Source organism: Caenorhabditis elegans, chromosome V, assembly GCF_000002985.6.
Source record: "Caenorhabditis elegans chromosome V".
NCBI classification, from domain to species: Eukaryota; Metazoa; Nematoda; class Chromadorea; order Rhabditida; family Rhabditidae; genus Caenorhabditis; species Caenorhabditis elegans.
The window spans coordinates 18,561,940-18,583,069 of record NC_003283.11 but is presented as its reverse complement, the minus strand read 5'-3'; the positions used below and the strand labels follow the sequence as shown (position 1 = coordinate 18,583,069).

General features: G+C 32.7%; 4 protein-coding genes and 8 non-coding genes across 13 annotated transcripts; 5 read left to right on the top strand and 7 right to left on the bottom strand.

The window, feature by feature from the left end:
• Positions 1-102: 102 nt before the first annotated feature.
• txt-14 (transcellular chaperone signaling (x)cross tissue) lies at positions 103-410 on the bottom strand. The gene is made up of 2 exons (NM_075232.9): positions 291-410; positions 103-236 (listed from the first exon to the last, which is right to left on the bottom strand). The coding sequence occupies exons 1-2, from the start codon at positions 399-401 to the stop codon at positions 183-185; spliced, it is 165 nt and encodes a 54-aa protein (NP_507633.1). The 5' UTR covers positions 402-410; the 3' UTR covers positions 103-182.
• Positions 411-1,376: 966 nt separating this feature from the next.
• Y51A2D.33 lies at positions 1,377-1,525 on the bottom strand. Its single transcript, NR_070179.1, has one exon. It is a non-coding gene; the product is annotated as an Unclassified non-coding RNA Y51A2D.33 (non-coding RNA).
• Positions 1,377-1,673, top strand: Y51A2D.28. Its single transcript, NR_070178.1, has one exon. It is a non-coding gene; the product is annotated as an Unclassified non-coding RNA Y51A2D.28 (non-coding RNA).
• Positions 1,674-3,285: 1,612 nt separating this feature from the next.
• On the top strand, positions 3,286-10,014 carry Y51A2D.13 (PLD phosphodiesterase domain-containing protein; the record flags this gene model as incomplete). 2 transcript variants are annotated; one of them, NM_182345.5, is made up of 8 exons in its annotated part: positions 3,286-3,523; positions 6,420-6,529; positions 6,661-6,850; positions 7,002-7,349; positions 7,991-8,098; positions 8,303-8,602; positions 8,957-9,163; positions 9,773-9,922. In NM_182345.5, exons 1-8 carry the CDS (start codon positions 3,464-3,466, stop codon positions 9,920-9,922), a joined length of 1,473 nt encoding a protein of 490 aa, NP_872145.1. In that variant the 5' UTR covers positions 3,286-3,463. The 2 variants fall into 2 exon arrangements, with proteins under 2 accessions (NP_872145.1, NP_507632.1); NM_075231.6 differs by lacking the exon at positions 3,286-3,523 and adding an exon at positions 5,519-5,671 and having other exon boundaries at positions 9,773-10,014.
• Positions 7,639-7,717, top strand: Y51A2D.26. Its single transcript, NR_070176.1, has one exon. It is a non-coding gene; the product is annotated as an Unclassified non-coding RNA Y51A2D.26 (non-coding RNA).
• On the bottom strand, positions 7,644-7,717 carry Y51A2D.38. Its single transcript, NR_070177.1, has one exon. It is a non-coding gene; the product is annotated as an Unclassified non-coding RNA Y51A2D.38 (non-coding RNA).
• A 29-nt stretch (positions 10,015-10,043) lies between the features above and the next one.
• On the bottom strand, positions 10,044-11,241 carry Y51A2D.21 (CUB domain-containing protein). Its single transcript, NM_001029091.4, has 3 exons — positions 11,133-11,241; positions 10,795-10,938; positions 10,044-10,271 (listed from the first exon to the last, which is right to left on the bottom strand). The coding sequence occupies exons 1-3, from the start codon at positions 11,230-11,232 to the stop codon at positions 10,141-10,143; spliced, it is 375 nt and encodes a 124-aa protein (NP_001024262.1). The 5' UTR covers positions 11,233-11,241; the 3' UTR covers positions 10,044-10,140.
• Positions 11,242-16,490: 5,249 nt separating this feature from the next.
• On the bottom strand, positions 16,491-16,599 carry Y51A2D.37. The gene has a single exon (NR_070175.1). It is a non-coding gene; the product is annotated as an Unclassified non-coding RNA Y51A2D.37 (non-coding RNA).
• A 398-nt stretch (positions 16,600-16,997) lies between these two features.
• Y51A2D.36 lies at positions 16,998-17,139 on the top strand. The gene has a single exon (NR_070174.1). It is a non-coding gene; the product is annotated as an Unclassified non-coding RNA Y51A2D.36 (non-coding RNA).
• Positions 17,004-17,143, bottom strand: Y51A2D.35. Its single transcript, NR_070173.1, has one exon. It is a non-coding gene; the product is annotated as an Unclassified non-coding RNA Y51A2D.35 (non-coding RNA).
• Positions 17,144-18,183: 1,040 nt separating this feature from the next.
• srg-34 (Serpentine receptor class gamma) lies at positions 18,184-20,891 on the top strand. The gene is made up of 6 exons (NM_075230.3): positions 18,184-18,341; positions 18,427-18,663; positions 18,752-18,889; positions 18,946-19,052; positions 20,156-20,390; positions 20,716-20,891. Exons 1-6 carry the CDS (start codon positions 18,189-18,191, stop codon positions 20,848-20,850), a joined length of 1,005 nt encoding a protein of 334 aa, NP_507631.1. The 5' UTR covers positions 18,184-18,188; the 3' UTR covers positions 20,851-20,891.
• On the bottom strand, positions 20,484-20,593 carry mir-4935. The gene has a single exon (NR_070172.2). It is a non-coding gene; the product is annotated as a pre-microRNA mir-4935 (primary transcript).
• Positions 20,892-21,130: the final 239 nt, after the last annotated feature.

Sequence of the window (21,130 nt, the reverse complement as noted above, 5' to 3'; positions counted from 1 at the left end):
AAATTCTCGTTTTCCGGCATGAAAGGGTATGAGTTTTTTGAATTTTTGCGGTGTAAATTTTCTGGAATAATCTGAAAATTTTAAATTCAAAAGTTCAAAATGTTATCGATTAATTCAGTTTATTATATTATGCAAATTCAATTTTCAATTTTTTTCAAAAGATAAAAAAATTATTCAAAAAATTAGCAAAGGGTGCAGACGCAGTCTCCGGTGATACAGGTGGCGACTTTGCAGTTCTGAAAAAAAAAATTTCGCTTAAAATCTAAAAACTCAGCTTTTTCAAAACTCACTCTGCAGGTGATGGATTTGCAGATGGAATCCGAGAAATAGCACGAAAAATCGGCTGAAGCCATCTCGATGAGGGCGATGAGGAAGATGACGAGGAGAACGTACTTGAACATGATTTAGAGCTGAAAATATTGGCTTGCATTAGGTGAAAATTCAGAAAAAAAAAGAGGAAAAATGGCCGAAAACTGTGGAAAATGAGCTTTAAACTGTAAGAAATTTAAAAAAATTTTCACCTTTGAAAATCTGGATTTCCGGTGTAAAAATGTCAGAAATTTTTAATTTTTAATTTTCTACCTAAATACCTCTAAAAATTGGGATTTTCCTACTTAAAATTCTTTGAAATTTTGAATTTCAAGTGAAAAAAGTCTAAAACCCTCAAAAAACGGGCCAAAACTACTAAAGTTTTTTTTTTGAATTTTTCGAATAAATTTGAAAATTGAGCAAATGAACTTTGAAGCCTATTCCTAAGCCTCAGCCTAGCCCAAGCCTAAGCCTAACCCTAACACTAAGCCTAAGCCTACGCCTGAAGACTGTACCAGTAAACTCAGAATTATGCTGGAATTTGTTTTTCAGATAAAATTTGACGTGGGAATAATAGCAAACAATTTTCAAGTTAGGCTCTTGGAGGTGCATTTCTAAAAAAATTTGAAATTTAAAAATTCTTGGAGCTCGTGGAGCATTTCCAAGAGGCATTTCAAAGAGCAAATGCTCCGGGTGGGTTGTTTAGAAGAAGCATCCCGTCTTTACGGACAGCTGTGTGCTCCAAATTACACTTTTTGACAGGAATTCGGGTGCCAAGTGTTGTATGATCATGTCAACTTTTCGAAAAGTTTGGCCTCTTTTCCCTACGACGGCAGCTGACATTAATTTTGGGTCCCGCCGCGTGACTTTTGGGAAGATTGATGGAATTTTGGTCGTTTTGCGATCGGAAATAGAGTGAAGAAGCATCAACAAAAAGTTCAAAGAGCTTGATATTGCTTAGGCTTAATCTAAGGCTTAGGTTTAGATTTAGGCTTAGGCTTAATCTAAGGCTTAGATTTAGGCGTAGGCTTTGGCTTAGGCTTAGGCTTAGGGATAGTCTTAGGCTCAGGCTTAGGCTTTGGTTTAGGCTTAGGCTTAGGCTTAGGCTTAGGCTTAGTCTTAGGCTTCAGCTAAGGCTTAGATTTAGGCGTAGGCTTTGGCTTAGGCTTAGGCTTAGGGATAGTCTTAGGCTCAGGCTTAGGCTGTGGTTTAGGCTTAGGCTCAGGCTTAGATTTAGGCTTAGGCTTAGGCTTAAGCTAATGCTTAGATTTAGGCGTAGGCTTTGGCTTAGGCTTAGGCTTAGGGATAGTCTTAGGCTTAGGCTTAGGCTTAGGCTTAGGCTTAGGCTTAGGCTTAGGCTTAGACTTGAAAAATTTCCAGAAATTCCGAAAAATCCGAAAAAAAGAAAAAAATTTTTTAAGTCGGGTCAAAAAGTGTCATAAAACGGCCATTAACATAGGAAATTTGAATTTTCAGTGAATTTTAGTTCTCAAAAATCTAATATTCAGACACTTTTAACAGAAAATCATGAGGTTTGACGGTTTTTGAGTTGGAAAATATTTTTGGTTAAATGTGAAATTCGAAATTTCAGAAATTTTTAGCTAAAAATCAAGGTTTCAGAGGTGTTTAGGTAGGAAATTGAATTCGCATATGGTTTTTTTGTAGAAAATCCAAAATTTTTAGGACAAAAAATAACAAATTCAAAGGTTTTTACATAGAAATTTAGACTTTTATATGAAATTTTCCAATAAAAAAAACTGAACAAAACTGGAAAAAAAGTGAATGTTAAAATAAAACAGTATGATGATACAAATTGTAAGCTGTTGACGAGGGTGATGATTCAAAGTTCACAAAAAAAAACAAAATTGATCATTCGTTTCAACCAACCTATGACGTATAGATTCTGGAAAAAAAGCGGAAATGACGAGGTTTTTAGTCAAAAATCTGTGAAAATTTGCATTTTTCATAAATTTTACACAGGAAATCTGTAAGTTTCAGTCATTTTAACATTGGAAAATTGTGAGTTTCAGACTTTTCTACATAAGAAATTGAAATTTCAGGCTTTTTAAAATTCAAAATTCAAAAATTCACATATTTTCACATAGGAAAATCAAAATTTCACACATTTTAAATGGGATAATCAAAATTTAAGACATTTAAGACATAGGAATTTTGAAAATTCAGGATTGTATATATAATAAATTCAAAATTTCAAATATTTTTACACAGGAAAATCTAAATTTCTGACAGTTTTAGATCGTAAAATTGAGAGTTTTTTAGACATTTTTCGACAAGAAATTCAAAATTTCAGGCATTTTTACATAGGAAAATCGAATTTTCAGACAATCTTTAATATGAAATTTGAAATTTGAAACATTTTTACATAGGAAATTCAAAATTTCTGGCATTTCCAGATAATTTTCAGGCCCTAAAATTTAATTTTCCCATGTAAAAATATCTAAAAATCAAAACTTCCTGGTTTGAATAATTTTGAAAAATTGTTTGCTCTACTTGCCGCACAGCCGTGTTTTTTTTTTAAATTTCCAGCCAGAACTTCAAGCCAGTCAATGCTCCAATATACTCTAAAAAAAATATACTCATAAAAAATGAAATTTTAGCCGATTTTACATAAGAATATTGAAATTTCAGGCATTTTTACATTAGAAAATCGAATTTTCAGACTATTTTTGCATAAGAAAACTGAAATTTCAGACAATTTTGCATAGAAAAATTAGATTTTCAGTCAATTTTTACATAGAAAAGTCAAATTTTCAGACACTTTTACATAGGAACATCGAAGTTTCAAACAATTTGCTATGGAAAATCAAATTTTCGGACTTTTTTTACATAAGAAATTTATAATTTCAGACATTTTGACATATAAAAAATGAAATTTTAGCCGTTTTTACATAAGAATATTGAAATTTCAGGCATTTTTACATAAGAAAATCAATTTTTCAGACTATTTTTGCATAAGAAAACTGAAATTTCTGGCATTTCCAGATAATTTTCAGGCCCTAAAATTTAATTTTCCCATGTAAAAATATCTAAAAATCAAAACTTCCTGGTTTGAAAATTTTTGAACATTGTTTTTGCTCTACTTGCCGCACAGCCGTGTTTTTTTTTAATTCCAGCCAGAACTTCAAGCCAGTCAATGCTCCAATATACTCTGACAAAGTGTGGCTCAGGTCTCGAAAACAAGGAAAATCATGAGGTATGTTATTTTTTTGGAAATAATTATCTGAAAATGTTTGAAAATTTGAATTTCCAATAGAAAAATGTCTGTAAATTTCTCCAATGTAAAAATGTGTGAAATTTCAAATTTCCTATATAAATGGTCTAAAAATACGATTTTCCAATAGTAAAATGTCTGAAAATTTGATTTTCCCATAGAAAAGTGGCAAAAATTTGAATTTCCTATCCCAAAATGCATGAAAACTTGAATTTCTTATTTAAAAATATCTGAAATTTCAAATTTTCGAAGTAAAAATGTCTGAACATTTGGTTCTCCCTGGTACAAATGTCTGAAATCCTGAATTTTCCATAAAAAAATGTCTGAAATTTTGATTTTCCAATAGAAAAAAGTCTGAAAACTTGAGATTCCTATGTAAAAATAGTTAAAAATTCGAATTTCCAATAGAAAATTGTCTGCTAATTAGAATTTCCAATAGAAAATTGTCTGAAAATGTGATTTTCCAATGTAAAAATGTTTGAAAATTTAAATTTCCAATAGAAAATTGCCTGAAAATTTGGTTTTCCTATGCAAAATTGCCTAAATCTTCAATTTTCCAGCCTAAACATAGCTGAAAATTCAATTTTCCTATGTGAAAATGTCGAAAATTGTGAATTGTCCATAGAGAAGTGCCGGAAAATTCTGAATTTCCTATGAAAAAATGACTAAATCTTCAATTTTTCCGCCTGAAATTGCCTGAAATTTAAAATTTCCAGTGTAAAAATGCCGAAAACTTCCATTTTCCCGCCCTAAAATTGTCTAAAAATTTGAATTTCCTCCTCAAAACTGTCCTCAAAATTGTTTGTGCTGAAAATTGCTTGCAGAACACCAGAAAACGCTTAAAAACAACCATTATCAGCTTATCATTTTTAGTTTTTCAGACAAAAAATCTCAAAAACAAATGTAAAAATCACGTCAATTTTGATCATTGAAAATCAAAATCAAAACCAAAATTTTGATAAATTTTCAAAAATTCAAAAATAATTATCACATGATAAAATTGTATTCAATGATCAGTCCAAAAATAGGCGCCACGTGATAATTTTAGGCTAATCAGTGGAGTTGGAAAAGTCTGAAAGTACAGTCTATCGGTGTTTCCGGGTGTCCGTCGACCCGGGAAATGTCGGCCGCTCCTAGAAATTCCTGATAATCGATTTTGATCTTTATAGCTAAAATTACCTGAAATATCAAAAAAAAATTGCAAAAATGGTTGGCTTCTTAGCGGCGGACATCTCCAGGGTTTGAGCAGCCGACACTTACCGGGTGGCTATAGTTTTAGCAGCCGACACCTTCCGGGAAGCTATAGTTTTAGCAGCCGACACCTGCCGGGAGGCTATAGTTTTAGCAGCCGACACCTGCCGGGAGGCTATAGTTTTAGTAGCCGACACTTACCTGGTGGCTATAGTTTTAGCAGCCGACACCTGCCGGGAGGCTATAGTTTTAGCAGCCGACACCTGCCGGGTGGCTATACTTAGTTTAGCAGCCGACATCTGCCGGGTCGCTATAACTTTAGCAGCCGACACCTGCCGGGAGGCTATAGTTTTAGCAGCCGACACCTACCGGGAGGCTATAGTTTTAGCAGCCGACACCTGCCGGGTGGCTACAGTTTTAGCAGCCGACACTTACCGGGGCTATACATGCTTTTTCGACACCCAAATTTCTATAGAAATTGAGCAGCGGACATTTCCTGGGTAGTTTTTCGCCAAAATTTTGAATTTTTTCACGTTTTCGCACCGTTAAAACAAGAATCAACTGACTTTTCCCATAGTCTTAAAGTTCAACCTCTTTTTTTAGCCCTTATCAAGTGCAATTTCCTGATTTTCCGTGGGCTTATTGACGTCAATTAGTCAATTGTGGAGGCGCGTGACGGTGTCAGGCTCCCTGACAAACTGTCTATCAGATCATTAACTGATAAGAAAATGCACATAAATACGCGGTGCTTATCACCGGATAGTTTCCTACTTTCAGTTTCACTCTTTTGCCTCACAATTTTCGATATTTGACACTTTTTCGAGTGGAAAATTGAGAAAAATTTGGGAATAATTTGGAGAGAAATTGAAATTTTTTGTTGAAATATACATGACAATGGCACAAGAATCTAATGAATTAAAATACAAATTCACAATATCGGTACGTTTCAGATTGAATTTTTTGAGATCTTTTTGTTGGGAAAATTGGATGTTATTGATTAAATTTTGGAAATCTCCAAAATCAAATAAAACATTCATTTTTGGAATTTTCTGTAAATTTTTAACATTTTTATTAAGTTTTTTATATTTAAAAAAAAAGTCATCTGAATTTTTTTAGAATTTTCAAAAATTCCAAAAAAAATATTTTTTTAGGTTTCAATTTTTTTTAATTCAAAAAATTATAGAATTTTTTCTGAATTTTTAACTAAAAAAATTTGAAAATTAGCTCATACTTTAACTAGAAATTTTAAAATGATAGAACTTACAGACATTTTAAAAATTGAAAAAAATTTAATAAATTTGCCAAAAATTAATTTTTTGGAATTTTTTATAGTTTTTCAATTTTGAAAAATAAATTGAACTTATTTTTTAATTACTTTTTGGATTTTTGTTTTCAAAGTATAAATAGTGTGAAAATAAAAAAATTAAAAATTTGCAAAAAAAATTTTTTTTTGAAGTTTCGAATTTAAATTTTCTGTTTTTTTCAGAGAAAAAAAATTTAATTTTTAAAAATATAATTTTTAAAAAACACATAATAATTTTTAAAAAATTCAATAAAACCTTTTTTTAATTTTTCCAAAATTTCCAAAAAAATTTTTTTTCTTGGAAGTTTAAAATTTTCTACTTCAATGCTTTCTAAACTTAAAAAAAAAACCAAAACATTAATCTTTATAAATTATTTTTTTCAGGGCTTCGTGATATTATTAATACCCTTCCTCACAATAGGACTTATCACAAAATTACCGGAAAAACCAGAAATTCAATTGGTTAGGGATCGTCAATGTTTTAATACTTGCAAGTGAGTTTTGGCGGGAAATTTAAAAAAAATTGAATTTTCGAAGTGGAACAGAAATTTAAAAATTTTGAAAAAATTGTTTTTGAAATTTTTTTCCGAAAATTTCAAAAAATCCAATTTTCATAAAATTTCAGATTACGAATAGTGGAAACAATTCCAGCAAATATTTCATTCGGCGAAGATACCGTATTCCCATTATCCACGTTTCGCGCCTGGAAATCGCTAATTTCAAATGCTCAGGAGGAGCTCTACGTGGCGGCTTACAAGTCGAGTTTGCAGGGGAAACATGTGCTCGGGGACTCTGCAAAGTATTATTCTGTAGAGGTATGAGAACTTTTTTCCAAACTTTGAAAAAAAAAAATTTTTTTTGAAAATTTTTGAAAATTTTTTTTCGAAAAAAACTTCAAAAATTTTTTTGAAAAAAAAAACAACTTTTTCCAAAAACTTCAAATTTTCAAATTTCCTCAATTTCCAGGGAGATTCCATCTACAACACCCTAATGGCAGTAGGAAAATCCCGAAAAGTTGCCGTCAGAATGGTGGAAAACTACCCGCCAAAGGATAAGGGCGACAACGCCGACGGTGTGATTTTGGAGAATTTCGGCGCGGTGACCCGGAAATCAATCGATATTTCCGAATATATGGGCCGTGGAAAAATGCATTCGAAATTTTTGGTCGCCGACCGGAAAAGCTTTTATTTGGGCTCGGCGAATTTGGACTGGCGGAGTTTGAATCAGAAAATGGAGTTGGGTGTTTTGGTGGAAGATTGCGAATGTCTTGGAGAGGATATGCATAATATTTTCCATGTTTTGTGGGATTTGAAGGTAAGAAGACCCTCATGTGTTTGGGGGTGTGCACAAAAAATTACGAAAATCGGTTGGAAACTGACAATTTTACAAGGGTATCGAGAAACGCGTCAAGGCACTAGAATTGCGCCAAGGCAATAGAAATGCGCCAAGGCACTTGAATTGCGCCAAGGCACTAGAAATGTGTCAAGGAACTAGAATTGCGCCAAGGCACTAGAATTGTGTCAAAGCACTAGAATTGCGCCAAGGCACTAGAAATGCGTCAAGGAACTAGAATTGCGTTAGCGCACTAGAATGTCGTCAAGGGACTAGAAATGCGTCAAGGCACTAGAATTGCGCCAAGGCACTAGAAATGCGCCAAGGAACTAGAATTGCGCCAAGGCACTAAAATTGCATCAAGGCACTAAAATTGTGGCAAGGCACTAAGATTGCGCCAACAGCATACCTTGGCGCATTTTTTGATACAATATTAATATCACTTCAGTGCACCATAATTTAATAATTGCACGAAAGTTGCGCCAGCAAGCCACCTTGGCGCATTCCTCGATACAGTAGTTTTAGATGCATTTTTGGCTTTTTTTAAACGCACTTTTGTCTAGTTTACACGAAAAATTCAAATTCCCTATTTTCTGACAGAGCCAAATTTTCAAATTTTCCAGAATAAAGGCATCGAGTCAAATGGGGCACTGAAAGTTAAAGCCGCCTATAACAAGGAGTACCCGCTGGAAATGCAAGTACAAGGAGCCAAGGCTCAGGTTTATATCGCGGTGAGTTTTTGAAAATTTTCAGAAGAAATTGTTGACTAAAAAATTTTTAAACAAAAATTCGAAAATTTCCAAAAAAAACATTTTTTTTTGGAAATTTTTAAAAAATTTTTGTATATCGATTTTTTTGTGAAAATATCGATTTTTAGGGTCAAATTTTCTGAATTTTTCAAATTTTCACTCTATTTTATTCCAATGTTTTTGCAGACCTCCCCAAAAGAGCTCAACAACCCACGCCGTACATGGGACCTCGACGCAATTGTCTCGGAAATTGACGCCGCCAAGAAATTCATTGATATCCATGTTATGGACTATTTCCCGTTGTTCATCTACCGTAATCCACGTGTACATTTCTCGAATATTGATGACGCGATCCGACGGGCGGTGGTTAGAGGCGTCAAAATTCGATTCCTAGCCGCCGCGCTTCATTATCCGGATATTGGAACGAGGTTCCTGAGATCCTTGGAATCGTTGAATGGTTTCCATGCTAATGGTACTATGGAAGTGGTGAGTTACTTTAATTTTCAGAAAATAGAAAAAATTTCATGGGTTTTGGTAAAAAATTGGAGGAAAACCGATGAAATTGAAGGAATTTACCAATGGAGCGCACTTGCAACAATTTTCATTTGAAAAATCATATTTTTTGTGTCAAATTCAAGTTTCTCATAAAATTCTCGTTAATTTGGCACCCATATTGGCTATATTTGAACAAATCTGAAATTTTGAGCCTAAACAGGCCTAAACCGGCCTGGAACGGCCTAAAACTTTAATTTTTCAGAAAATAGTCAATATGGGTGTTAAAATTTTGCAAATTTCATGGAGATTTCGAAACTGTTCACAAAAAAACAATAAATATTCCAGAAAATCTTCAAAGTTCCACGTACCAACATTGAAAGTATAGTAATTAATCGGGAGCGCCGGACGCATAATAAATTCATGGTCACCGAGTCGGCGGGAATTATTGGAACCTCAAATTGGTCGGGAGACTATTTTATGGGTGGAACTACTGGAGCTGCGATAGTTATCAGGCAAACCGGGGAGAAGCGGCCTTTTGTGGATGAGTTGAAGGTAAAATTTCTTGAAATTCCGTGAAAATCCTGCAAAAATCCAAGGAAAACTGGCTGTTTTACAAGGGTATCGAGAAATGCGTCAAGGACACTAGATTTGCGTCAAGGCACTAGACATGCGCCAAGACACGAGAATTGCGTCAAGACACGAGAATTGCGCCAAGAAACTGGAAATGCGTCAGGGCACTAGAATTTCGCCGAGGCACCAGGATTGCGTCAACGCACGAGAATTGCGTCAAGGCACTAGAAATGCGTCAAGGCGCAAAAATTGTGTCAAAGCAATAGAATTGCGCCAAGGTACTAAAATTGTGTCAAAGCAATAGAATTGCGCCAAGGTACTAAAATTGTGTCAAGGTACTAGAATTGCACCAAAACACTTGAAATACGGCGAAGCACTAGAATTGCGTCAAAGCACGAGAATTGCGTCAAGGCACGAGAATTGCGCCAACAACTTTCCTTGGCACAATTCTTGATACAGTGTGAGCGAAAATGTTACTTGTGTTAATATCACTGCAATGCACCGAAAATGCGCCAGCAAGCTACCTTGGCGCATTTCTCGATACAGTAGTTTCTAGGCTAGTTTTCACCAAATTTTACCAATTTTTTGTAGGATATCTTCACCCGCGACTGGGAAAGTGCATATTCCCACCCACTCGATGAATATTTTGAAAAATGTGTGACAAGTAACACTGGAGATTTCTGCGAAGGTACAAAGGACCCGAGACTGTTCGCCACACCTGTCACGGCTAATTCCGAGTGATTTTATTGATTTTTTGTTGAATTTTTTTTGATTTTTTTTGATTACCGGTTGTATTTTTTTGTACATAATTTAATAAATTTTTGGAATTTTTGAGAGAGATTTTTTTTTTGGAAAAAAAAATATTTACATAATTTTATTGGCATTTATCAACAGGGTCATGGCAACAAAAAAACTGAGCTTTAACTATACACAAAAAAATCAATAATACAGACTACAAACTACACATCAACTACACTATGGCACGGTGACGTGGTTGGCATAAAAATGGCGATCTCGTAGGGCGGAGGCGGTTCGGAAGGGCGCCCGCATATCCACATGTCTGAGGCGATGGCTTCGCTCATTATTGTTTCTGAAAATTGCGAAAATTTGGGGAAAATCGGTGAATTTTGAGGTTTTTGGGCACTTGTGGACAATTTAGAGAGTTCTAGTATAAAAATTTGAAATCTCCATAAACTTTCCGTTGATTTGACACCCATATTGACTTTATTTCGTGAACTTTGAATTTTAAGGCCTAACGCAGCCTGAAACGGCCTATTTCGGTATGAAACTTTTATTAATCAGGTTTGTTGTCAAAAACTATCACGTTGTATTTAATGTGCATTAAATCCATTAAAAAATTGGTTAATTTTCAAAAGTTAGAAATTTAGGCCTGGAATGGCCCAAAAACGGCCTGAATTTTAAACTTTTCAGAATATAGCCAATATGGGTGTCAAAATTTTGGAAATTTTACGGAGATTTCGAATTTCTTGCTTGCAAACATCCAAGTGTCCCCAAAATGTCCCCTCAGTGTCGTTTTTCTCAAAATTCTCGAAAACATTTTATTTTTTATCGATTTTTTTTGGATTTTTTTTTTGAAATTTCAGCAATCTCACCTCCATTCTGTGGAGAATTTGCATTTCCCTGTCCCCGATCAATATATTGGCTGTAGATTCTGCACCCGAAAGTTAGTACGAATACTATGAAGAAGATACCAATTGTGACGCCTGCCGCTACTCCACTACTCACATTTACGTGTTCTGGAATAAGGTATTTCGTAGTTTGTAGTGTCTTCTTTGTTTGTATTTAAGAAATTAATTTTTTTTGAGTTTTAGAAAAAATTAGAAAATTACGGAAAAAACATTTTGAAATTTTTTTTTTAATTTTGGATTTTTTTTTTGGAATCTTTTTTTGATAATTTTTTTTCCTCAAAAATCAATAAAAATTAACTTACTATCATAATGTTCATTAACATAATACCTATCCCATGTAATATGCCTGTAATTTGGCAAATTAACATTCGAATTACTATTGTATGGCCATAGAGCTTGCATAATCTGAAAATGGACGGTTTTTACTGGGAAAATTGTGAAAAAAAGTTATGAAAAAGAAAAAAAATCGATGAAATCAATAATAATAAGTAGGAACAAAAAATTTATTTTTGAAAATTTTTCGAAAAAAAAATTCCAATTTTTTTTTGGTACTTGGGGGACATTTGGGGCACTTAAACTGTTTGCAAGTAGGAAATTTGAAATTTACGTAGAATTTCCAAAATTGTGAAACCCATATTGGCTATATTCCGAAAAGTTTGAAATTTAGGCCGTTTTTGGGCCGTTCCAGGCCTAAATTTCTAATTTTCAAAAATTAACGAATTTAAAGATGAAGCAAATGCTAACTGAGTGAGAAAAAATAGTTTTTGACAAGACATCTAAATAATAAAAGTTGCAGGTCAAAATAGGCCGGTTCAGGCTATATTGAGACAAATTTCGGGCCATTTTGGGCCGTTTCGGGCCCTAGTTCATATTTTCTCAAAACTTAACTAATAGATGTTATAGTTCTGTGTAAATTTGAGAAATATTTTGCATTATCTAGAAAAATGCTGTAAATCAAAGTTTCAGGCCGGACTGGGCCGTTTCAGGCTGCTTTAGGCTTTAAGCTTCAAAGTTTACGGAATATAGTCAAAATGGGTGTCAAATCAACGGAAATTTTATGGAGAATTCATATTTTTGTATTAGAAACATTTTTTTGTACTGAGAAAAATTATTTTCAGAAAATAATTTTTCCAAAAATTTTTTTTTTCAAAAATTGATCACTGACTTGAAAATTGAAATTGTTATGTTTCATTACAAAAACAACTGGAAATTCTTCAAATTTCCAGTAAATTCTGTAAGACGTCAAAGAATACACACACAGAAAATTGTTACAACGTCACCTCTCTCTTCTCGAAGAAATTTCGAAAAAAAACGCCGATTTTTTTTGGTCGATTTCAATCGAAAACCATTGGGTGGAAGTCGGCGGAGGGATGGTTGAAACAAGTTACATGTGTAGGTTAAAGAAAATAGGTAGGAAATGGGGGAAAAATCAATAAAAATTAGGGGAAATTTTTAAAATTTCAGATTTTAAAATTTTCAATTTTTTGAAATTTTCTTGTAATTTCCAAATTTCAGAAATTTCCAATTTTTCAAATTTAAAACTTTTTAGATTTGTTTTTTAAATGTCTAAATTTTTTAAGAATTTTTTAGAACTTTCTGAAATTTTCTGGGATTTTTTGGAACTTTCTAGAATTTTCTGGATTTTTCTAAAATGTTCTGGAATTTTTTGGAGATTACTGGAATTTTCTTAAATTTTCTAAAATTTTAGGGAATTTTTTTGCAACTTTCTAGAATTTTCTGGAGTTTTCTGATATTTTCTGAACGTTCTGGAATTTTCTGAATTACTTAGGATTTTCTGGAATTTTCTGGGAATTGCTGGAATTTTCTGAAATTTTCTAGAACTTTCTGGAATTTTCTAGAATTTTCTGGTGAAAATTCAGGATTTTTTTGAAATTTTCGAAAATTTTAAAATTAGCAATAAAAAAAAAAGAATTTTAATTTTTTGTTTTGGGAAATGTTACAATTTTTGAAATTTGGTAAAAAATAAAAGAACAAATTTTAATTTAGTAAAATTTTAGGAAATTGTTTAAAAAAAATTAAATTTTCCAAAAAAAAAAAAAATGTTTTTCCGAAAACTTCAAAATTATCCATTTTCCGACTCAAAATTTTCCCCTAATTTCAAAAATCTACTTTTCCTCAATTTTCCTACAAAAATAGCCGAGCTACGGAGGTTTTTACACACCACGACGAGAGAGTGGAGGGCGCAGACAGCCAGCGTCTCTGCTTTCTCTGTGCCCTCACCTCTCTCACCGGGGGGTGTGCAAAAACCGCTGTAACTCGGTGAGTTTTTGTCTGAGAAATATGAAAATTATATTTTTGAAATCAGCAGGAAAAATTAGTTTGGAAAATCACAAAAAAAAAAAAGTTTTCGGAAAAAAAATTTTTTTGGAACTTTTTGAACGATCAAAATTGAAGCCTAAATTTCAAATTTCTGAGTTAACTTTCAAAAAAATACACAGAAATGTGTGTAATAGAAATTGGGCAAATGGCAGAAAGAAATGACCCCTAAACTGACCTTGGGGTCTCTTCCACATCTCGTCAATACCGTCCCTTTTTCGAGACACATAGAGACGAGAGACGCAGACACACATTTTTAGTGTAATGTAACCTTCGTGTGTTGACGACCCATGCCCCTGTTGTATCGCGCAAATTATAAGAATCTTGTCAGTTGACCACTGAAAACAGATAAAAAGTTAAAAAAAAAAACGACGGAGACAATGGGTTAGCGGTCATGAGGAACCTAATTCTTATCGTTCGAATTTGAATCACGTTTTCCCCGACTTTTGAATAAAATTTAATATTCTAGACGGCTGTAATACTCTGTAAATATAACTTTTTGAGTTTTTCTGACTTTCTTTCTGTGAACCTGGATATACTTAAATCTAAAATTTGTTTTTTTTAAAGAAGTCAGAAGCATCAGAAATCAATGTTGGAAGTTGAAAATTTCACAAAAAAATTCTAGAAAACACCGGAAAATTCTTGTAAATTTAAGAAGTTTACTGAAGTTCTTGAAAATAATTAGTTTTTGTTAGAAAAAAAAAACTTCTAGAAACCTCCAGAATCGATAAATTTCCAAGAAAAAGAGAGAAAAGACTTAGAAAATTAAAAAGTTCAAGAACAGTTTTTTTTTTCAAAAACTACTTTAGAAAAATTATAGAATACCTTAAAAATTCTAGAAAATTTGAATAACTCCTAAAAATTATTTTTAAAAACTGATAACAAATTTTTTTTCAGAAAATTCCAGAAAAGTTTTGAAAATCGTACAAAAGGCTAGAAAATCGAAAGGAAATGCCTGAAAAATTTTGAACAATTCAGAAAACTTTAAAAAAATCTCCAAAAAAATTCCAGAAAATTTCAAAAATATCCAGGAAATTCCAAAATATTCCAGAAAATTTCAGAAACCTCCAGAATAATTCCAGAAAATTCAAATAAATTCCAGAAAATTCAAGTAAATTCCAAAAAATTCCAGAAAATTCAAATAAATTCCAAAAAATTCCAGAAAATTCTAATAAATTCCAGTAAATTCCAGAAAACCCTAGTGATTTTCTTAAAATTCCAAAAAACTGCAAAAAGTTCTAGAAAATTCCAGAAACTTCCAAAAAGGTTCAGAAAATTTTAGAAAATCCCCGAAAATTCAAGAAAATTCAGGAAACTTTCAAAATTTTTTTTGGAAAAAAACTGAAAAATTTGAAAACGGCTTTGAAAATGGTGTGAAAATGGGAAAAGTTTGAAAAAAATTTAATTTTGAAGCAAAATACTGAAAATTCAAGAAAAATTCAACAAAAGCAAAGTTTTTTTTTGCAGAATTTTCTGGCAGCGTCTAGAGATTATGGAATGTTACTGAAACAATTTGAAGTTTTCTAGAAATTTCATACATTTCCAGGATTTTTCTTTCTGAAATTTTCTGGAATTGACTGGTATTTTTTAGAGTTTTCTGAATATTTCTGGAGTTTTATAGAATTTTCTAAAAATTTTTAAAACTTACTGGAATTAATTGGAATTGTTTAGGTACTTTCTGGAAGTTTCCTGAATTTTCTTGAATTTTCTGGACCTTTTTGGAAGTTTCTCGAGTTTTCTAAAACTTTTTGCAGTTTTTTGGAATTTTAAGGAAATCACTAGGGTTTTCTGGAATTTACTGGAATTTATTTGAATTTTTTGGAATTTTTTGGAATTTTTTAAAGTTTTCTGAATATTTCTGGAGTTTTATAGAATTTTCTAAAAATTTCTAAAACTTGCTGGAATTAATTAGAATTGTTTAGGGACTTTCTGAAAGTTTTCTGAATTTTCTTGAATTTTCGGGGATTTTCTAAAATTTTCTGGACCTTTTTGAAAGTTTCTGGAGTTTTCTAGAACTTTTTGCAGTTTTTTGGAATTTTAAGGAAATCACTAGGGGTTTCTGGAATTTACTGGAATTTATTAGAATTTTCTGGAATTTTTTGGAATTTATTTGAATTTTCTGGAATTTTTTGGAATTTACTTGAATTTTCTGGAATTTTCTAGAATTTTCTGGAGTTTTCTGATATTTTCTGAACGTTCTGGAATTTTCTGAATTAATTATAATTTTCTGGAATTTTCTGGAAATTGCTGGAATTTTCTGAAATTTTCTAGAACTTTCTGGAATTTTCTAGAATTTTATGGTGAAAATTCAGGATTTTTTTGAAATTTTCAAAAATTTTAAAATTAGCAAAAAAAAAAGAATTTTAATTTTTTTTTTTGGGAATTGATACAATTTTTGTTTTTTTTTTGTTTTTTTTTCTTTTCTAGCCTTTTGTACGATTTTCAAAAAAAATAATTTTTAGGAGTTATTCAAATTTTCTAGAATTTTTAAGGTATTCTATAATTTTTCTAAAGTAGTTTTTGAAAAAAAAAACTGTTCTTGAACTTTTTAATTTTCTAAGTCTTTTCTCTCTTTTTCTTGGAAATTTATCGATTCTGGAGGTTTCTAGAAGTTTTTTTTTCTAACAAAAACTAATTATTTTCAAGAACTTCAGTAAACTTCTTAAATTTACAAGAATTTTCCGGTGTTTTCTAGAATTTTTTTGTGAAATTTTCAACTTCCAACATTGATAAAAATTTATATTTACAGAGTATTACAGCCGTCTAGAATATTCAATTTTATTCAAAAGTCGGGGGAAAACGTGATTTTTCAAAAAGTCAGAAACTACAAAAATGAGAAAAAATGTACTCGAAATCGGTCAAAAAACATTATTTTCTGTTTCACGACCAGTTTTTCGGTCTGAAAATTGCATAGCGTGTCGAATAATGCACTGAAAATCCGTGTTTTTTAAAAGCTTGAAGTCCTCTCAGTTAACCTCCGTGTAGGAAACCAAAACTCGAAGAATTTTTTTGGATTTTTTTAATTGAAAAATCACATCACATTTTTGCTGATTTCTTCCGGTTTTACGCAGTTTTTTTAATTCACAAAAGAGAATTTTTTGTCAGCTCATAGTCAGCGTATTCATTTTAAAGGTTGAAATAATCACTTAAAAGCTTTGAAAATTGCCGTTTTTAGACCAACTTTCAAGTTTTTTTTTTAAATATCAAGCCGCCACAGCTTAAGCCTGGGCCTAAGCCTAAACCTGAGCCTAAGCCTAATCCTAAGACTAAGCCTAAGCTTGGGCCTAAGCCTAAGCATATGCTTAAGCCTAAGACTAAGCGTACGCCTAAGCCTAAGCCTAAGCCTAAGCCTAAGCCTAAGCCTAAGCCTAAGCCTAAGCCTAAGCCTTAGCCTAAGCCTAAGCCTAAGCCTAAGCCTAAGCCTAAGCCTACGCCTAAGCCTAAGCCTAAGCCTAGGCCTGAGTCCGAGTCTAGGTCTAAGCCTAAGCCTAAGCCATTTTTCTATCAAAATTTTTCAAATAATCTGCAAAATAATCAGAATTTTCTAATTTTGATTTTCCGGCGTTATTTTAGTCACTTTTTTTGCTCATTAGACCAAATTAGAGGTACATTTCGCCAAACTTCCAAAAAGTAGCCCGCCGCCGTGTGTGCAGTGGAGCGAACTTGCCGCACGTGACATTTTGTGTGTTTTCTGAGGTTATATGATAATTCAATTAGGCTCGTGTAACCGGAAAATTTTGTCGTTATTTTGACATGTTTTTTTAGTTGTGAACCTTTTTTTCGTAACATCATTAACTAGTTCAAAGTTTGTTGTAAAACATAGGCTTACTTTAGGCTTAGGCTCAGGCTTAGGCTTAAGCTCAGGCTCAGGCTTAGGCTTAGGTTTAGGCTTAGGCTTAGGCTTAGTCTTAGGCTTAGGCTTAGGCTTAGGCTTAGGCTTAGGCTTAGGCTTAGTTTTAGGCTTAGGCTTAGGCTTGCTTAAGCTCAGGCTCAGGCTTAGACTTAGGTTTAGGCTTAGGCTTAGGCCTAGACATAGCCTTAACTAATTCAAAGTTTGTTGTAAAACATGAGCTTACTTTAGGCTTAGGCTTAGGGTTAGGCTTAAGCTCAGACTCAGGCTTAGGCTTAGGTTTAGGCTTACTTTAGGTTTAGGCTTAGGCTTAGGCTTAGGCTTCGGCTTAAGCTCAGGCTTAGGCTTAAGCTCAGGCTCAGGCTTAGGCTCAGGTTTAGGCTTAGGCTTAGGCTTAGGCCTAGACATAGCCTTAAACTTAAGTAGAGAAACAGAGAAATTCTTTAAAATCTAGAAAAAAAGGCAAAAAATAAGAAAAATGGGACATTCCGAAGATGGGTCAAAAAAATCCCATGAACCCCAAAAAAACTGTCACAACACTGAGTTTAAGCCATAAATTTTCAAGAATTTCAAAAAAAGAAGTTTTTTTTTCCTTTTTCCCTAATTTTTCAGTCCAATTATTTATGAATAAGTAAAAAAAAAGATTAGAATCAAAAAATCGCACATCATTTTTCCTTATTTTTCCCGTTTCTACGCAGGTTTTCTATGACAACCGTCTCCCAAATGAGCACTTGCTGTCAGATCAGCTTATCACTTTTAAAGCTTTCATGTATTACTATACGATTGCAGATTTTTTTTTCGAACATTCGAGAAATTTCAGGTTTTGGAGGGAACTTTGGAGTATCCCGCCAAAATTTGAAAATTGATCTACTTTTTTAAATTTTTTTTCAAGTTTTAACTTTTTTTTTAAACTTCTAAGAAAGTTTGATCTACTTTTTCAAATTTTGCCAAAATTTGATCTAACTTTTCAGTTTTCTCCAAAATTTTACCTACTTAGGCCTTTTTTTAAAATTTGACCTACTTTTTTAGATTTCTCTAAAATTTGACCTTCTTTTTCGAAATTTCCCGCCAAAAATTTCAAACTTTACCGATTTCCCTCAAATTTTTTGCATTAACCCTACAAATTCCTACAGAATTCAAGATTTTCAACTGTTTTATTCTTCCAGCAAAAATGGATCTCCTCACAAACGTGAAGTTTATGGTAACCACATCCTATGGGGTCCTGTCAATGTTGATATATTCTGGTATCACTTGTGTGATAATAAATGATCACAAGACGTTTAAAAGCTCATTTTTCAAATTGTTTTGTGTCGGATTTTTTATGGCAAGTTTTAGGGGAAAATTGGGAAAAAAAATTTGGAAAAACAATTTTGAATTTTTTTTTTTTTCAAAATTTCAAAAATTTTCAGAACCTCTGCACCTACCTAAACTCCTTCGTAACTCTCCGAATTCCACAGAACACTGGTGTCCAGGGCACATTTTCCAGCTTCTACAGTAACCTTAACCTGAATAACACTGAAAATTGGTTCCCGCTCAACATTTTCCACACTTTTCATTTCGAATTCGCATATACCCAATACATTTTTAATTGTTTCGTATGTGCAAATCGATTTACAGCGATTTGTTTTCCGATTCGGAGTGAAAAGGTAATTACTGGAAGCTCTGGCGGGGGAAATTTTGAAGTTGATCTACTTTCGCGCCAAATTTGACCAAATTTTCAACGTTTTCTTGCAGTACTGGCTGAAATATTTGTGGCTAGTAATAATGTCCATGTTCCTAATACCATTTATATTTTTTACACGTCATATTCTGCAAAATCGGTCATTTTTCGGTTATAGCTCTACTGCTAATTTTTACATCGACACTACTTATGTGAGTTTTTCTGGAATTTCGGAATTTAAAATTTTTGAAAAAAAAACAATTTTCAGGGTCGGAGCAATATTTACTATTTTCTGATGCCGGCGCTAATATTTCTTACGTGTTTTAATATTGTTTTCAATGTTTTGGCCGGGATTCGGTTGTACAACATGAAAAAGTAGGTCAAAATTTGAAAACTAGGTCATTTATGAAAAAGTAGGTAAAATTTGAAAAAGTAGGTGAAATATTGGAGAAATCTGAAAAAGTAGATCAAATTTGAAAATGTAGGTCAACTTCTGGAAAAATATGAAAAAGTAGGTCAAATTTTTGGTGTTCTGAAAAAGTAGGTCAAATTTTGAAAAAAAAAACTAAAAAAGTAGGTCGAATTTTTAGGGAACCTAAATAAGTAGGTCAAAGTTTAATGGAATCTGAAAAAGTAGGTCAAATTTAAAAAAAAACTAAAAAAGTAGGTCGAATTTTTAGGGAACCTAAATAAATAGATCAAAATTTAATGGAATCTGAAAAAGTAGGTCAAATTTGAAAATGTAGGTCAAATTTTGAAGAAATCTGGAAAAGTAGATCAAATTCTGGAAAAATCTGAAAAAGTAGGTCAAATTTTGGGTGTTCTGAAAAAGTAGGTCAAATTTTGAAAAAAAAAACTAAAAAAGTAGGTCGAATTTTTAGGGAACCTAAATAAGTAGATCAAAGTTTAATGGAATCTGAAAAAGTAGGTCAAATATGAAAAAAAAAAGTAATTTAGGGCGAATTTTGGAAAAGTCTGAAAAAGTAAATCAAATTCTGAAAAAATCTGAAAAAGTAGGTCAAATTTTGGGTGTTCTGAAAAAGTAGGTCAAATTTTGAAAAAAAAAACTAAAAAAGTAGGTCGAATTTTTAGGGAACCTAGATAAGTAGATCAAAGTTTAATGGAATCTGAAAAAGTAGGTCAAATATGAAATAATTCAGGGCGAATTTCGGAAAAGTCTGAAAAAGTAGGTCAAGTTTCGACGGAATCTGAAAAAGTAGATCAAATTTTGAAAAAATCTGAAAAAGTGAGTCAAGTTTTAAGGGAACCTAAATAAGTAGATCAAATTTCAATGGATTCTGAAAAAGTAGGTCAAATTTCGGTGAAATTTGTAAAAGTAGGTCAAACTTTAAAAAAGTCTCAATAAGTAGGTCAAATTTTGGAAAAAATGTGAAAAATTAGGTCTATTTATAAGCTAATTTTAATAAGTAGGTCAAATATTAAAGTAGGTCAAAAAGTAGATCAAACTTAAATTTCAGAAAAGGTGTAAAAGTCCCGGAAACCAGTCTATTCTCAATGGCTTTCACGGTTTTTGTCATTGACCTATTTCTGACGAGCCTTACCGTATCCAACTACTACCTGACCAACTTGGCAATTGGTTCGGACTCTGACTTTGTGAAATTCTTGCTCCGATGGATTCCACTGCTGACACCGTTTGCTAGCGATGCTCTGACGTTGACTCACCCGTTTTTGCTGCTGTATTTTAGTAAAACTGTAAGATTTTTTAGAATATTATAATTCTCTGAATTTTTCTGATTCTAAAAACTACTTTTCCCACTCTCAAAACGCAAAACTAGCTGAGATACAAGCGTATTTGTCAGCCGCGGCGAGAGAGTGGAGGGCGCCGACAGCTAGCGCGACTGCTTTCTCTGCGCTCTCCACCTCTCTCGCCGGCGCTTGCAAAACCCGCCGTAACTCGGTTACTGAGACCGATGAAAAGTATATTTTTGGAATCAGGAGAAAAAACTTTACTAGAAAAATGAAAAATAAAAAATAAAAATTCAAAAAAAAATTTCGTCGAAAAAATTTTTTTTTCCAGGTTCGTCGAAAATGCGCGGAATCTAATCGACTATTGGAAAAATTCAAGAATCACAGATTTTTTGCCGAGAGCAACAGCAATATTGTAGTAATGTCCCTGCCGAAGAATCTGAACACAATGGCGCCAAATTCTTGATTAAAAAATGTTTTAACCCTAAAATAAAACTTTTTTTTTCTTTTTTTCACAGACTACAAATTCGCGACGACTTTTTTTTTGTAAAATCATAGTTTGTTGAGCAAACAGTGCACAAGGTAACCACAGACACGGAACTACTAAAATAGACAAACTGACTAACGAAACAAATGAGAAAAGGGGGTTGAAAGGTAAATTTCGAAATTTGACCTACTTTTTCAATCTTTTTTAGAATCTAACCTACTTTTATTAGATTTCTTCCAAATTTGACCTACTTTCTGAG

What these genes read in the sequence shown, in the direction of transcription:
- txt-14 (NM_075232.9), bottom strand. Translation starts at nt 401, where the DNA reads ATGTTCAAGTACGTTCTCCTCGTCATCTTCCTCATCGCCCTCATCGAG. An exon ending in GCAAATCCATCACCTGCAGA is followed by an intron (nt 237 to 290) that starts GTGAGTTTTGAA and finishes TTTTTTTTTCAG; the next exon opens with AACTGCAAAGTCGCCACCTG.
- Y51A2D.21 (NM_001029091.4), bottom strand. Translation starts at nt 11,232, where the DNA reads ATGCAAGCTCTATGGCCATACAATAGTAATTCGAATGTTAATTTGCCA. An exon ending in TGTTAATGAACATTATGATA is followed by an intron (nt 10,939 to 11,132) that starts GTAAGTTAATTT and finishes ACCTTATTCCAG; the next exon opens with AACACGTAAATGTGAGTAGT. An exon ending in AAATTCTCCACAGAATGGAG is followed by an intron (nt 10,272 to 10,794) that starts GTGAGATTGCTG and finishes CGCAATTTTCAG; the next exon opens with AAACAATAATGAGCGAAGCC.
- srg-34 (NM_075230.3), top strand. Translation starts at nt 18,189, where the DNA reads ATGGATCTCCTCACAAACGTGAAGTTTATGGTAACCACATCCTATGGG. An exon ending in TTTGTGTCGGATTTTTTATG is followed by an intron (nt 18,342 to 18,426) that starts GCAAGTTTTAGG and finishes AAAAATTTTCAG; the next exon opens with AACCTCTGCACCTACCTAAA. An exon ending in TGCTGTATTTTAGTAAAACT is followed by an intron (nt 20,391 to 20,715) that starts GTAAGATTTTTT and finishes TTTTTTTTCCAG; the next exon opens with GTTCGTCGAAAATGCGCGGA.